We start from the raw sequence: 16,420 nt of genomic DNA on the forward strand, positions 1-16,420 counted from the left end.
AAAAACGCCGTGTGGCTGCATTGGCGTTTTTATGGGCGTTTTTAGCAAAAAAAAAACAAGTGGAAACCTAGCCTTAGGGACACACATTAATGCTGATTGGTGAATGGGGCTGATGCATTAGTCATTTTGCCGTGTTTTTGGATGAATTTAATGATATGTAAATTGTGTAATCTTGTATATTTAAAAGGCATAGCTCAAACATAGCATACATACCAAACACCTTCTTACCGTTATAAAATATTTATAAAACCTGTCTGAAAAGCAACATTTTAGCTGCTCACTCTATTGTTTACTATTTTCTGTGGTTTTGTGCTAATATACCAACAAGAAGACACAAGAGAGGGAAATACATGAACCTACCAAAATACTGCCTTGTATATTTTATGTATATACTGCAATGTCTACCAAATATGCCTTTTAAAATCTAATGACATTAGCAGAAGTGTTCTAACAGCTCTTCACAGGTTTCACGGAACATACAAAGAGCCCCTTTAATTAGATCCCAGTAAGCTTATTGCAGCATATACTTTATACCAACATTGGCCTATTTAATAAATTTACCCACCCACCAAATGTCTGTTGTATTTAGCTGTCCATCACACAAATGAAAGCAGCGTGGTTTCTTTAAATCATTTGCGTTTTATTTGCTTTTTTAGATGCAACAGAGGAAGTGCGACCTTAAATTTTCTGTAAGCCCAATCTTGTGTTTTATTTGTTTTTATTTGTGAAATACAACAATGGATATATGATTTTACATTTTGTATAAGCCCTTTCTTTGGGGAAAAAAGTGATAGCTGTAATGGGGACACTATCATTAACCACTTAAATGGATAGATATTAAGGGCTGTAGAACATTGTTATACACGCATACCTTGCAAACATTCTCAGTACCAAGAAGAGAGGGCAGACAATACAGCACTGTCCACACTGAACAGGTAGCTTGGGTGATATGTGCTCTTGTTACTTGACAAAATTTTAACTTAAAAAGGACACTATACCCCTAAATGTCTCAGGTTCAGTGGGACAGTCCCAATTTTCAGGCACTGTCCCGTTGACACTGGTAGCTGCACCACTGTCCCTCTTTTGCCGGCAGTAGGGATCATGAGGTGTTGGGGAGATCCTCCGAACTCCATAGACTGGCTCAAAGAGCTGTAAGATGAAAGGAGGTATGTTTTGTTGCAGCTCATACCTCGAAGCTCTCATCATCTCCATTAACAACCCACAAGCTTAAATCAAACATTTCATTAAGTTTGTCTAAAATAAATATAATTAAAAAATATTTTTCTTTAGACTATTGATGATACAGCAAAGTGACAGAGATTCTTTTACTAAATTAGTTCGAGGCTTGCCAAAAATACTGACACATATTAAATTAAATTTGAGTCATGCCAGCAAATTACAAAAGCATTTTGTAGTCTAATTCCAATGTTAAACACAAGCTTTGTGTGCATTTACTTCTAAATCATATACGTGATCAAATCAATCATATTATTTTACCTGATATGAACTTTTTTTGGTTACAGTGTCAAAAGAGGCATTTTATTTAATATATAAGAGGGTTAGTACAGACACAATAAAAATATCTGTCTTCTGCCCGTCTTGCAGCTGGTCACACGATAAGCAGCATTCCGTCAAAGCAAACAGCTCTTTGTAAACATAACTTGGAACTGCATGGACACCCTGACTGGTTTGTTGGTTTGTGTCTGTGCAGCTCCATACGTAACAAACTACAATGCACTATGTGTTCTGACACCCTTTTATCAGAACCAGCATTCATTTTTTCAGCAACTCGATCTACAGTAGCTCGTCAGCTGGATTTGACCAGACATGCCAGCCTTCGCCCCCATCAATGAGCCTTGGCTGCCTATGACCTTGCCACCGGTTCAACGCTTTTCCCTCCTTGGACCACTTTTGATATTTACTGACCACTGCAGACCAAAAACACCCCACAAGAGCTGCCGTTTTGGCAGGGCCGGCCCAAGACTTAATGCCGCCTGGGGCGAAGTTTAAAATGATGCTCCCCCACCGACCCCGGGGGGGGCGCATTTTAAACTTCGCCGACGCCATTATCTACCCTCCCCCTTTGTACTTACCGTTAAACAGTCCTGCAGCGAGTCTCCCTGCTCTGCCACGGTGCCGGCTTGTAATGCTGAGCGCCGGAAATTTACATCACTTCCGGCGCTCAGCATTACAAGTCGGCACCGAGAACGAGCTAGAGGGCTTGCAGAGGAGAGAAATGGGCGTATCTGATGAGTTTTGTTTATTTTGTTGGGCTTAATCATAGATATAATTTGCTATTTCAAAACTATTTTTTTCAAATCTGGTAAACCTGTCCCCATGTCCTATTTGGGACATATTTGAAGCTGGCCTATTCAATTTACCTCCTTAGAGTTTGACACAAATTGTACTTCAGGCATACATTTACAACTCCTGGTATATGTCACTTCAAAACACTCCTGAGTGCAGTGATACCACATATGAATGGGTTCGTCAGGTTATTTGGGGGCTAAAAGGCCACATATGGGACATGCACAATTAAATTTTTCAACCTGGAATTTTGACATCTGGTTACTTTTGATTGCTTTCTACGCTTATTTAATGCCATCACGTCATCTGTCGTTAACTGGCCGTACCTGGCACACCATTGGTCCTAAGGGGTTAAAGGATTATATTTTGTTTCTTGGTTGGAGGCAGGGCAAAATGTGGTGGTATTCAGTTAAAAAATAAGGATTCCACTGAAATGTGGTAAAGGAAGATGAAGAGACTTTAAGCTACGCACCTCACATTGTCTCTACTTTTAAAGCACTTCTAGTGCACAAATGATGTATCACAGGGGGTTAGCATAAACAACCAGAGATATAGTCAAAGCAAACACATCTAAAGTGCTTCACTGCTAGAGACCCCTTAGTGAGAAAGATACCAAGGCATGGCCAGCTGAGTTACTAGGTTTAGTATCCCGTACTGCTTCACAGCCATAAGGCTGATGAGTTTAGTTAATAGGGATTTGGTTTAATTAGGATCAATTCTGAGCTTGCTGGCCCTAGGCCCATGTTGTTATTTCCTGCAATGCATTTTCTTGATCCGTCTAACACCATAATCAAATTTAACTACTACAGAAAACACATTGCATATGGTTTAGAACACGTGGAATATGTTTAGAACACGTGGAATTTGCATAAAACTGGTTATTGATGAATTGACAAAATAGGTTGCGATAGAAAATACAGACAGTCACTTTTCTAAACATGTATGATTGTGAGACTTTTATTAGAAGTCAAATTTAATATGTCAGGCTTTTCAGCTGAGATGCTTTGTGTAGGTAGTATATAAATTCTTCTTAGGACTTGACTCGGGTTTGTGAATTAGAGAAAATAAATAAAAATATTTTTCATATAACACTATACCATTTTCCATCTGCCTGTGCAAATTTGATCCTAGCACCTCTGTGGTATGAATAATACATCTGTTATTACAGCCCTGCTTTTGGAAGACCAGATAGCAATATGCTTAGAGACTCCACAGTTGTCACTGTATAGGTCTTAATAATGGTACAAGCATGAAAATAAAATTTCACTGGAAAGAAGGGTTTGAGCCAAAGGTAGGGAAAAATCATTTGTTAGAGATATATACATTCCTATCTCTCTAAACCTGCTTGCATTACTATACAATAGACTGTAGTTCACCAGAAGATTTTCATTTAATTTCCTGAATTCCAGATAGTAGCCTTCTATTGAAAAGGTTTGACAGAAAACCACTAGAAAAGCAAAACCTCTTAACTTAAACTTGCACATTGCTTAATGTTTTATGAACAAGGTTTTTTCCTACTCTAAAGACCTCTTTTTTATTTATTTTTTATTTTTACCATTGCCATGATTGCCATTTTTGATTTTTGGTGTATTCACACTAATTACTGTATTTGCTCGACTATAAGACAAGGTTTTTTCCAGAGCAAATGCTCTGAAAAATACCCCTCGTCTTTTAATCGGGGTCGTCTTATAATCAGACCTCAAATAGGTCTAATTATGAGACTAAGCGCTGCAGGGGACTTGGATCCTCCGGTTTTATGCCCCCCCACCACCACTTATCGGTGCTTCTGACTCCTGCTGTGTTGTCAGGGCAGAGGCTAGACATCAACACGATTCGTGTAGACAACTTCCGCTCCAGCCGGAAGGAGGTGCGGTTAGCAGCGGGGATTGTCTGCGTCCATCGCACAGACCTTCCCCGGCTGTCAGAGATCAGAGTTCCCCATGACCTCTACATTTCTGTAGGCAGAGTGCTCTATGAAATGCCTTTTAACCCCCTTAATGCCACTCTGCCTTCAGAAATGCCTTTTAACCCTCTATACGCCACTCTGCCTCCTGAAATGCCTTATACCTCCCTATATGCCACTCTGCCCCATAATGTGCTTTTTAACCCTCTAAATGCCAGAGTGGCATATAGGGGTATAAGGCATTTCTGGAGGCAGAGTGGCACATAGGGGGTCAAAAGGCATATCATGGGGCACAGTGACATTTAGAGGGTTAAAAGGCATATCATGGGGCACAGTGGCATTTAGAGGGTTAAAAGGCATATCATGGGGCACAGTGGCATATAGGGGGTATAAGGCATTTCTGGGGCAGAGTGGCAAGCCTGGGAGCAGATGTGCATAACTGGGGGGGGCAGGTTGGAAAAAAAGGAAATAAAAACAAAATATTTTTCTCAATCATAGTTTATTAAATAGTTCACATAGTTTACACTTACTGGTAAAACTTTTTCCTATAGGGTCGTCTTATATTCAGGCTTTTTCTTTTTTCATAACTTAATATTCAGATTTTGGGGGGTCGTTTTATAATCAGAGTCATTTTATAATCGAGCAAGTACGGTATACATACGTTTTTTTTAGGTGTTCTTTTAAAGCACAGTAACACATTATTATAACTATTGTTGCCATTATGTAAACACCTATGTTAACCCCTTCTGATGGTTCTTATGCCCAAAAACTATAGAATTTAGCATGTTTCCTGTACCCACATTAATTATATATAATGTTCTTTGAAGGTCAGATAAAGCTATATTTTGATACCATTGTTAGATCCATAGTACAATATTTAGTATGGAAATATTTGAGATAAAATACATTTTCTTATATTTTACTATGATAATGGTCCTCAAACCAGTTGAGTTGACCAAAATACCACAAAATTTATGTAAGTGTCTAAAAACAGGCATAGTTTTTTTTATGTTTTTGTGGAAAATATGAGGCACAAAATGTAACATGCCTGTTGCCTTTTCCAAACATTTGTGAGGCCTATGTCTCATTTGGGACTGTTTAGCAGCCCACTACCAGCTCAAAATACTTCAACAAAAGTAAATATTTTTATGGGTTCCCAGGGTATTTCACTGGGAACATCTGGGCGCTTGTCATGCAACCAGTTGGTCACCAATCCCAGACAAAATGAGCTGCAAAATTAATTTTTGTTGCTTTTTTCCACCAAACTGCATCTCCAGATTACAGAAATACCCCACATACATATGTTTTTATATATTCTACAGGACATACTAAATGACTCATTTCACTGTGCAACAGCACACTGAATAGGGCAAGGTAGGCACACAGAAAATAAAGACTTAAAGGATCATACACTATACAAACACAATTTAGACAAAAAAGATACATTTTAACAATCTTAACATTTTTTCTTGCACAACCCCCATCGCTCTTAGGACATAATAGGAGTTGTAATCCACAGTCTTTTTTCTAGAAAAAAAAATTAATAAAACATTTATAAAATGTGTGTAGTATAATTTTTCTGCATATTATTTGTGCTTTGTGATTTTTTTTTTTTTATTGGTTGTATTTGCAGGTGGGGTGGTGCCCGGCAGTGCCGTAAAGTTTGATGTCTTGCATGACAGTAGGGATCAGGCAGTGTTTTTGTTGTGCAGCTGATCCAACTATAAATCAGTTGGCAACCGGCAGCACTCATTATACACGATTGGAGCAGTGTGTTCATTGAGAATGCAAGGCATTCATTCAATCACTTGATTGCATGAGACTTCTGACATGGGGAGCATTTTATTTATTTTTATTTATTTTCCCTTATTCTCTTTCTATTTATTTTATTTTTTTCATGTTTCTGACTTACATCACTGTTAATTTTTTTATGACCTTCCATACCGTCATGATGGCATGGAACGTCATGAAGGTTTTAACAGGTTAAAATAAAAAAACAAAACATATTCTGAAGCTGTCAGGATCAAGGTGAGGAACCCAATATGCAGGATACACAGCACTCTGGAGCAACAAAGTCTAAAATCAAGCCAAAGGGTCAGGATTGGAGATAGCAACGTAATCATTTAATAAAGCCAGTGGGTCGGGATTGGAGACAGCACCCTAATCGGTAACGATAGCCAGAGGGTCAGGATTGTTGACAGCAGCGTAATCGGTAACAATAGCCAGAGGGTCAGGATTGGAGACAGCAGAGTAATCGGTAACAATAGCCAGAGGGTCAGGATTAGAGACAGCAGAGTAATCGGTAACAATAGCCAGAGGGTCAATAACAGGAATCAGGAAGAACAACCAGGAATAGCTCTGTACGGCACAATAACTGAGCACTGAATGATTATCAGTGCTCATTTTTAAATCTACCACCAGGGGTCGCCCTGCCCCCGTGCGTGGTTACGATGGTGCGCGTTCCCCGCCTTCTCCATTCAGGAGTGAATAAGGAGAGGTGGGGACATGCACGCGCGCTCTCTGGGACCGGCATTGTGGCAGGAGCGGTGATGGTGGTGAGAATGGCGGCGTTGGAGCTGGTACCCGCAGTCAGCGGGTACTCTGGTGAGTTACTGCGCTGGGGGTTTCTCCATGACAGAAGCATTCCCTGATTACAGTAATACCCCATGATCTATATGGCCAAATTGTACCTTATATTGTATTTTTTATACTTCTGGGATCAGGTGTAGGAAAGTTTGTTTTTTAAAGGGTTATTAATATAATGAAAATGTGTGTGTGTGATTTACACAATAAAAAGGAATGTGTCTTAACAACTCATGCTTGAAAGCACCTTTAAATTCGTGCAAAGTATACCCTGGATTAATATCATTTCGGCATGCGTCTAACCATCTAGGTCGTTCAACATCACAACAGTGTTACAGTACAGTTTAAAGCTGTCTTGGAATTTGGAACTGACACATACCTTGCCGAAGTACTCGAGAATGTTGCATCCAGGGGGTAGCTGAGATGAATCTTGTATTTCTTTCCTTATGTAGAGCTCCAAAGCAGTAACAAGCTGCCGGAGGCCTTCTTTCATGTCTTCACTCAGGTCTTCAATATCTAAATAGGGTGTTGAAGAATTGAGACAACAGTAAAGGGTGGATTGGTTATTTTGAAGAATTTTACATAATATTTCATGATACATATTAAGTCTACTAATAACAAGGTGTTCTGCAGACAATAAACTATTATAATAAATTGAATATATGAAAAAAGATATATGGATACAGACAGGTTTTTGAAGATTACTGAAATTTGAGAGGTTTAAAAATGAAGCAGATGTGAAATTTAGGATCTTAAAACTTCCATATTTTCTTGTGTGCCAGCACAGAAAAAGATATAGTCTCATAAGTTTTCAGGACAAAAAAGAAGGCATCTTCTTCCATTCGCCATCCAATAAAAAGTATATTCCACTTTCTAACCATCTAACAATTTCTAAAACATTGGCAACAATAGTCTGGTTTCATGTGTGCTTGAGATGGCTGAGAATCAAGGGGGTACGTGATGTTCAGGATATGCTTTTCAAATATGGTGGCGTGCAGCAGCTAAAAAAAAAAGTGCTTAGGAGGCTAACGTTGCTGAAGTGCCTCGATATAAAGGCATCCAGCAACACAAAAAAGTCAGGGGTACTGTAAGATTGCTCCTAGGAGTATTTCAAAAGCCAACTGATAGAGACATGCTGCCTCTAACAAGATGGCGGCACCGTGGTTCCCGGAGGGTCTCTCCAGATTGCAGGTACTATACGCAACCATACAAGTCAATGGAACCCAGCTCACTAATCACTATGTGATCAGTAAAATTATATATATATATATATTTTTTTTAAAAAAAGACCCTAGTCATGGTATTGTGAAATCATAAGGGGAGCCATCCAGTTCAAAGAAAATATGCTCCAAAAATCTGCCTGTTTGAGCAGTGACTTAATCACATTTGTTTCCATAAATCCAAGTTGTACTGTTATTTCATATTTGCCCATAGTACAACACTGTGGGATATAATTGCACTGTGCAAATCACAAAATAAAGAAATTAATTAAGCCTGTACAGCATATTTTACTATTGTAAACAAATCATGCAGACACTTATAATACCATAAATGCTGGTGTCATCCTTTATCAAGAACATGTATAATATGTTAAATAATTATTTATACATAATATTAATACTACACGTTAAGCCAAAAGTATGAACTGCTAAAGTAATGGGCTCTAGTTCTCACAAGATCAGGATAATCTGGGTTGACTCATCTATAGGCTACATTTAGAAGCATACATTTAGAAGAAAATGAGACTGTTCAAGTGTAGTTTTCAAACTTCTGGAAAAAAGGCAAGAATTAACATCCACACAAAAAATAGACTGGATCTAGACTGGCCATCCGGGAAACCAGTGGGTAGGTGGCGGTGCATGCGTACCTTTCCCGTGAGGGCGTAAGAGCATAGGATATGGCTGCACATATCCAAACCCTTATGTCATTTAGCAACCACCGCCATTAGTGTCAGGGCCATTTTTCATCCCTAGTCCATCCCCAAACGCTAATATTTATTTTAGAAAATACATATCCTAGGACTAGTTATGCATGTGGGCAAGAGGGATACTTGACACCCTTAACTTCCAAACAACCCCCAAAGTATTTTTTGTGGACCCTTTAAACAACATCACACACTTTAACAATCATGTTTTCAATAACTATCTTTATTGATGCCTATGACTAGCTTTACACATCAAATGCTTCGTAATATTATAGGCATTTGAGGGGAGAAGTACATGCAAAGGAATATCAGTAAAGAGTAAAATTCTGAGCAATTAGCATTTTTAAAATCATCAAGATTTTATTAGCCATTTCGTTAGAGGGGCTCTTTTTGGGTGAAGCGGCAATGCATATTTTGTAATTACAATGTAAAATGGAATACAAAATATAATCTGCATAAACATCTTAGATGGCAATGCCTCGGCCAGTAAATCCTAGAATCACCTTCCCCATTTTGTTCTATTTTCTGTGATACAAACCTAACTCTGCAAATTATATGCACTGCTGAGATACTCACGGGACTGAAGATCTGATATTGAATAGAGCTCTTCTGAAGTAGAGTCTGACTGCTGAAGCTACAATAACAAAATAAAATCAAATCAGGTAATGATAAATCACATCTTGTCTATGGTGGGCCAAATCTGAAGTAATGGTTTGTGGGTGGCTGGCACACAAACTTTCCATGGTATAACTCTAGTTGAAAAAAATGATAGCACAGTGTGATTTTTATGTAGCATTTAAAACAGTGTAAAAATAATTATTTAACAGTATGAGTACCATGTGGGTGAACAATGCAATTGATGGCAGATGTGTGGGGAAAGATAGGCATCCAGTGTGCCAAACCAACTTACCAGTTTAAAGATGATTCTGCCAACCAACCGGACAGAGTCTGTAGGAACATTGGGCAAGATGCTCTTAAGACATACACATTCTCTTTTATGATCTTGCCAAGCAGCTTTCTGTAGGATCAAATCAAACAAGGAAAATGTGAAGTATGTTATAAATGTCCTATGATCATTTTTAGCAGATGAGATTACTACATAGGATATAATCAAAATAAACACTATAACCATCTAATCGATACAACCAAAGTTCCGTGGGCTACAGAAAGGCAAATAAATATTAATTTAGAGGGTTAAAAGGCATATTATGGAGAAGAGTGGCATATAGGGAGGTTTAAGGCATTCAGGAGGCAGAGTGGCGTATAGAGGGTTAAAAAGGCATTTCTGGAGCCAGAGTGGCATTAAGGGGGTTAAAAGGCATTTCTGCCTCCAGAAATGCCTTATGCCCCCCATTTAACACTCCCCCGACCCCCCCCCCCAATTTACCGGTGCTTCTGACTTCCCTGTCATGCAGCCGGGGCAGCGTGTAGATCCCACGCACTTACGCTGCAGCCGGAAGGAGGCGTGGCTAGCAGCGGGGGTTGTCTGCGTCCATCGCGCAGACCTTCCCCGACTGTCAGAGATCGGAGTTCCCTGCACCGGTTCGGCGGACGCAGACAACCCCCGCTGCCAGCCACACCTCCTTCCTGCTGCAGCGGAAGTTGTCTACGCGAATCGCGTAGACATCTACACACTGCCCCAGCTATACACCGGGCACTCAGAAGTACCAGTAAGTGGGGTGGGGGGGGAGACAGGAGGATCCAGGTCCCCTGCAGCTGCGGGGGATCTGGATCTTAGTCGTCTCATAGTCAGACCTATTTGAGGTCTGATTATAAGACGACCCCGATTGCTCTGAAAAAACCTCGTCTTATAATCGAGCAAATACAGTAATAGGGGTTTTCGGGGACTGTGTTTTGTTTTTTTACCAGTACCAGGTAATGGCTACACATCTTCTTTTCTTTAAAAGGATGGGCAATCGCTATTATATATTAACGTACATTAATGTATAATTAATTACACATTTCTATTTAACAGACAATTACTTCCACATATTCCTACTACTTACATGCAATTTGCCATTTGGTCTGATTGTACATAATTACACGGTAATGCTCGGTATTTGGGCTTTGTTTTTAATTTCTTGGGTTTTTAGTAATTTACTTACTGTTCTGTGTTTTTATTCTTATTTAGCAGTTTGTGCACTTTAAAGTAATAGGCCACTGTATCCACTGTACACTGAGTATAGTTCATTAATCATTTTGGAACCATTGTGCTTACCTCAGTGCACAAATCAAACACTTCCAGAAATCCCATTTTATATATATACATATATACATACATATGGAATTTGTCTTGGGTTTAAGATCATAGTACGTATGGTTGCTATTTTTGAAGTAGACATGTCTCCATAGTAACAGTGTATTCATAGATGCCCAGATGCAAACCAAGTAAATTAAGTAATTTTCATTAAAACACCCATAGTTTTAGATACATGCTACTGCAGAGTAGGCACACACAAAATGTGTGTAATCCTAGGATTATGCTAAAGAAACAAAAACAAAATATGAAAGAAGTATGAACGCATTCTTGTACATCAAGAGCACCTGGTTTTGAGGGGTATCCATTAGCCCTTTGTTTAGGCAGAGGCTGGTAGGCGTTTTAGTTGAGAAAAACATTTTTTTTGTTTTTTTTAAGATATATGTGTGAGTGTATGATGCTTTATTATGTGGGGATGGCGCAGTCAAGGAGCTACCTGCAACATCACAATCCATGCCTCTCTAATGCCTTGCTTATATGCAGTTTGGATGATGATTTCAATCTATTGGTCTTCACCTGATTGGGGGTTCAAACATGCTTATTAAGGTCTTTACACGTCTAAACCCTATTTTAGGTGGTCACTGTAAGCATATTGTAATGCCCTTTTACAGTCACAGTTATACCCTGTATTAACAAGTTACTATCCTATCTATAGAGTGCCAGCAAATCCTTCATTCCATACTTAAGGTCAGGGAAACCCTTTTCCCTATCATTGAAGCCTATTTATTAGGGCTGAAACAACGAATCGCTAAAATCAATAATAATCGATAACGGAAATCGTTGTCGACGATTTCCGTTATCGATTAAGCGAGTGATCGATTCGTTGTTGGAGCACTCGGCTCCTTTTACTTACCTCCGCGAGCGTTCCCCGCTTCTGCTACACGCTCTGCAGTCTCCGCCTTCTTTTAGCTACGTGACGGATGTGACGCGCTTCAATCAAGAGTTCAATAAAGTTTTAAACTTGAAGCTTGGAAGTGGAACGAGTCCGTAGCGGAGGTAAATATTCTTTATGTCTATGTGCGAATCGCTCTGTGCGAGTAGCTCTGTGCGAGTGGCTCCATTCGCACAGAGCGATTCGCGGGGGTGGGGGTCCACGGCGGGGTGGGGGTGGGGTTTCAGGGGATGCAGGGCAGGGTGTGAGTGTGGGTGCAGGGCAGAGTGGGGGTGGGGGGGCAGGCCAGGGTAGGAGACTGGGTGCAGGGCAGAGTTGGGGTGGGGATGCAGGGCAGGGTGTGAGTGTGGGTGCAGGGCAGGAGACTGGGTGCAGGGCATAGTGGGGGTTGGGGGGCAGGGCAGGGTGTGAGTGTGGGTGCAGGGCAGAGTGGGTGCAGGGCAGAGTGTGGGGGCAGGGCAGAGTTGGAGACTGGGTGCAGGGGCACAGTGCAAAGTGCTGGATGCAAAGTGCTAGGGCTGGTTGCAAAGTGCCAGGGCTGGGTGCAAAGTGCTGGGTGCAAATTGCTGAGTGCTGGGGCAAAGTGCTGAGTGCTGGGTGCAAAGTGCCAGGGCTGGGTGCAAAGTGCTGGGTGCAAAGTCCTGGGTGCAAAGTGCTGGGTGCAAAGTGCCAGGGCTGGGGCAAAGTGCTGAGTGCTGGGTTCAAAGTGCTGGGTGCAAAGTGCCAGGGCTAGGTGCAAAGTGCCAGGGCTGGGTGCAAAGTGCTGGGTGCAAAGTGCCAGGGCTGGGTGCAAAGTGCCAGGGCTGGGTGCAAAGTGCCAGGGCTGGGTGCAAAGTGCCAGGGCTGGGGCAAAGTGCTGGGTGCAAAGTGCTGAGTGCTGGGTGCAAAGTGCTGGGTGCAAAGTGCTGGGTGCAAAGTGCCAGGGCTGGGGCAAAGTGCTGGATGCAAACTGCCAGGGCTGGGTGCAAAGTGCTGAGTGCTGGGTGCAAAGTGCTGGGTGCAAAGTGCATAAATATTGTGTTTGGGTTCTTGTACTTTGAAAATATTGTTTTTTATTACATCATAACAAAATAAGAATGTTAATGTAAATTTTAAGTTGTTTTTTAACATCCAGTTCATTAAATTATTTTAAATAAACGAAAAATTTGCATATTGTTTTTTTTTTATCCGATTTATCGAAAAAAAATCGGCCAACTAATCGATTATTAAAATAATCGTTAGTTGCAGCCCTGCTATTAATATATCTCAGACTCTTTTACAGTTTACATGCTGATGCTTCCTGGTTTCAGTAAAGTCTCCCATGGGAGGTAGAATATCAGACAGAAGGGGGAAATGGGCTGGAAGAGGGGCGTGTCAGGACCCAGCGACACAGTGAATTCAGATGTCGACCCAGAGAACCGGCGATTATATACAGTATATATATATAAATATAGATAGATAAATAAATACTGAATTGTAGCACTATGTTTTTTAAAAACTAGAATAGATGGAAAGAGAGCAACTTATGCAATCAGGTCAGAACACATTATGCCAGTTTTGACTCGGGGTATGCCAATCAGCAGAGATGCAGTATGGACTGTCATGGAACTTTTAATAGGCAAAAGGTGACATCAATATGATTAATAGCTTCTTCAACCAATGAACTTCTAATGAGTCGAAATAAACCATTTCCCATTACAACTTGTCACTTCACAGTTCTCAGAACTGGAATTCATTTTTACATCCAGAGCACCACTAAAAATAGCCCTGCTCATGATTAATGACTGGCTACCAGTGTCTTAAACTTCAGGTATTGAAATCTAACAAAAACCTGCATATGTAGTTCTGTTCATAATAAACAACAAAAGTAGGAGCATTTTCGGTACAAGAAGCAGGAAATGTGTCCTTATTGCCATGGCCTTAGGTGCTTCCACAAGCCAGATTTATTACTATGCCAGAATGGCACTATATTGTGATTGCTGGACAACATTCTGATCTCTAGAACCTATGCACTAAGTATCGAGACCTTACAGATTTGGTCAATCACAATCCACTGCAAATAACACACTAGGACTATGTAGATACATAGAATCTCTTCCGAGCTGGTCTTAGAGGTCTCCCTTTTTCAATGTATTTTATTCATCATTTTTTATTTTGCTATATTAGACGAGGGAGTGGCTTTGTTCCTCCCTTTCTCACTCCAACTTTCGTGTTTGTTTCATTTTTGTAAAGTTGCCTGAACAGGGCCGTCTTTTATACTGATTGCCCCACACACCTTTGTCAAAGTCTGTGGAGTTCATTTTTTGTGTTTTTTCCCCACATACATTGTACAGATGAAGTGAATAACACTGATAATCTTGTTATCACGGCACATGTCAGTGGGTTGGATATATTGGGTAGCAAGTGAACATTTTGTCCTCAAAGTTGATGTGTTAGAAGAAGGAAAAATGGGCAAGCGTAAGGATGGCTAGATGAGTCACAACATCTCCAAAACTACAGATCTTGTGGGGTGTTCCCGGTCTACAGAGGTCAGTATCTATAAAAAGCGGTCCAAGGAAGGAAAAGCGGTAAACCTGCGATGGGGTCATGGGCGGCCAAGGCTCATTGATGCAAGTGTGTGCAAAGGCTGGCCCATGTGGTGAAATCCAACAGACAAGCTACTGTAGCTGAACTTGGTGGAAAAATGAATGCTGGTTCTGATAGAACACATAGTGCATCGCAGTTTATTGCGTATGGATGTACGTTCCCATAGACCATTCAGGGTGCCGATAATGACCCATGTCCACTGCCAAAAGTGCCTACAATGGGCAGGTGAGCATACGAACTAAACCACAGAGCAATGGAAGAAGGTGGCCTAGTCTGATTAACCATGTTTTCTTTGACATCAAATGGATGGCCGGGTGCACCCCTTACCTGGAGAACAAATGGCACCAGGATGCATCCATGGAGGCCCCACCTCCATGTGGTGATAATGTTATGGCTGATCGGTTATTTCTATATTACATTACATTAACAATATCTTATGTTTATTTTGCCTGTCAAGTAACCTGGGCTAGCTTGGCAGTTTTCCCATCTAAAAGCCCTCATGACCTAGTTGTAAGTGCTACAATATCTAAATCAATATATTAATATTCACCAAGCAACTGCTAGTAAAATCTTCCTGACAAGTGGGCAACATGCTAAAATGATTTGATACCCAGGTGTTTACATTGCCTGGCAATTAATGCAATTATCACAAAATATTATGAATACCTTGAAAATCAGTTTGGATGAAGCATGTTTGATGCTTTCAGCAAAACTATTTTTATGCAGTAGGTTAAAGTGTACAGCCTGCTCCCCAGACACTATAACTGAAAGCTATTAACACATTTTAAAATGTTCCATGAATCAAGGAGACAGACTGATCTCCATTCTGAAAGACAATTAATAGGGGAATAAATATGCATGAATACCACTGTTGTGAAGGCGTCTTGGGGTTTTACCACTGACTTAGGATTTACCATTTATAGACATTTCAGTACAGAGGGAAAGGCTATTAAATTAAATTACTTTAGAAAGTACTACATTAATCTGTATCTTTGGAGAAGTAAAACAAATCTACAAACAGCAGTAATAAAAAAGTATTTCTTTGTACTGTGATATTTTTTGTTTGGAATACAGAATAAACCCATGTATTTGTTTAAAGAGAGAATAGCTTTGGAGACAACATCCAACCTGTTACATGGAGAATTATCTAACAATGAATCTATGAACCCAGAACAGGTAGCAAAGTACCTAACGACACAGTCAGATTGTGGCAATGTTTTTGATCGAATGTACGTATTTGTATGTAAGTACATAATCCTTTGGCTTTTATATATTATTTATGGTGATTGAGTACGCTGATGAAATGAAAGGAGATATGAATGATGACATGATGATTCAAACCTACTTTTCTTTTTATTATGGAACATCCATTGTGGAACCACCTGATTGTTGCTTTTCATACTTGCCACCAGAATCACCTTATTATGCATAACACCCAATATTGTAACCGTCTCAAGTCACTTATACAGAAAATTAGATTTGCTTGATAGCAAAAAAAAAAAAAGTATCTTAATCAAAGTACCGTATTTGATCGATTATAAGACGAGGTTTTTTCCAGAGCAAATGCTCTGAAAAATACCCCTCGTCTTATAATCGGGGTCGTCTTCTCAGACCCCCCAAAAAATGTCTGCTGGGGCCATGCTGCTTACCGGTCGCGAGCAGCGTCTCTTCTGTTAGAAGCAGGAGGACAGGAAGCTTGCAGCGTCCTCACAGAGCTCTATCTCCCCCTCCCTCCTCTGGGGGCGGGGCCAGAGAAGTTGCTCTACAGCCGGTCCCCTGCAGAAGTCTTCGAGTGAGAGATCTGCAGTTCAGGTAAGGGGGTGGGGGAGGGTTTTTGGGTAAGTATGTGTGATTAATGTGTGTTTAATGTGTGAAGTATGTGTGATTAATGGAATGAATGAGTATTTAAATGTGTTTGTGTGTGATAGCATGGATGTGTAAGTGGGGTGGGGGTTGTAGCATGGCATAGGGAGGCTGTAATCCCACTAC

At 40.4% G+C, this 16,420-nt stretch overlaps 2 protein-coding genes across 2 annotated transcripts in view; one reads left to right on the forward strand and one right to left on the reverse strand.

Moving 5' to 3' along the window:
- The window catches only part of SMYD3 (SET and MYND domain containing 3), a 300,287-nt gene that overhangs the window by 230,379 nt on the left and 53,488 nt on the right, over nucleotides 1–16,420 (reverse strand). The window contains exons 3-5 of the mRNA XM_053459779.1: nucleotides 9,628–9,735; nucleotides 9,294–9,351; nucleotides 7,173–7,309 (exon numbers count right to left, since the gene is read on the reverse strand). Coding sequence (XP_053315754.1) covers nucleotides 7,173–7,309; nucleotides 9,294–9,351; nucleotides 9,628–9,735 — 303 coding nt within the window. The remainder of the gene's footprint in view (nucleotides 1–7,172; nucleotides 7,310–9,293; nucleotides 9,352–9,627; nucleotides 9,736–16,420) is intronic.
- LOC128483561 (LON peptidase N-terminal domain and RING finger protein 2-like) overlaps nucleotides 1–16,420 on the forward strand; it is a 224,433-nt gene that overhangs the window by 54,102 nt on the left and 153,911 nt on the right. The gene's annotated exons all lie outside the window — the stretch shown is intronic.

The sequence above is a fragment of the Spea bombifrons genome, chromosome 3 (genome assembly GCF_027358695.1).
Source record: "Spea bombifrons isolate aSpeBom1 chromosome 3, aSpeBom1.2.pri, whole genome shotgun sequence".
NCBI classification, from domain to species: Eukaryota; Metazoa; Chordata; class Amphibia; order Anura; family Pelobatidae; genus Spea; species Spea bombifrons.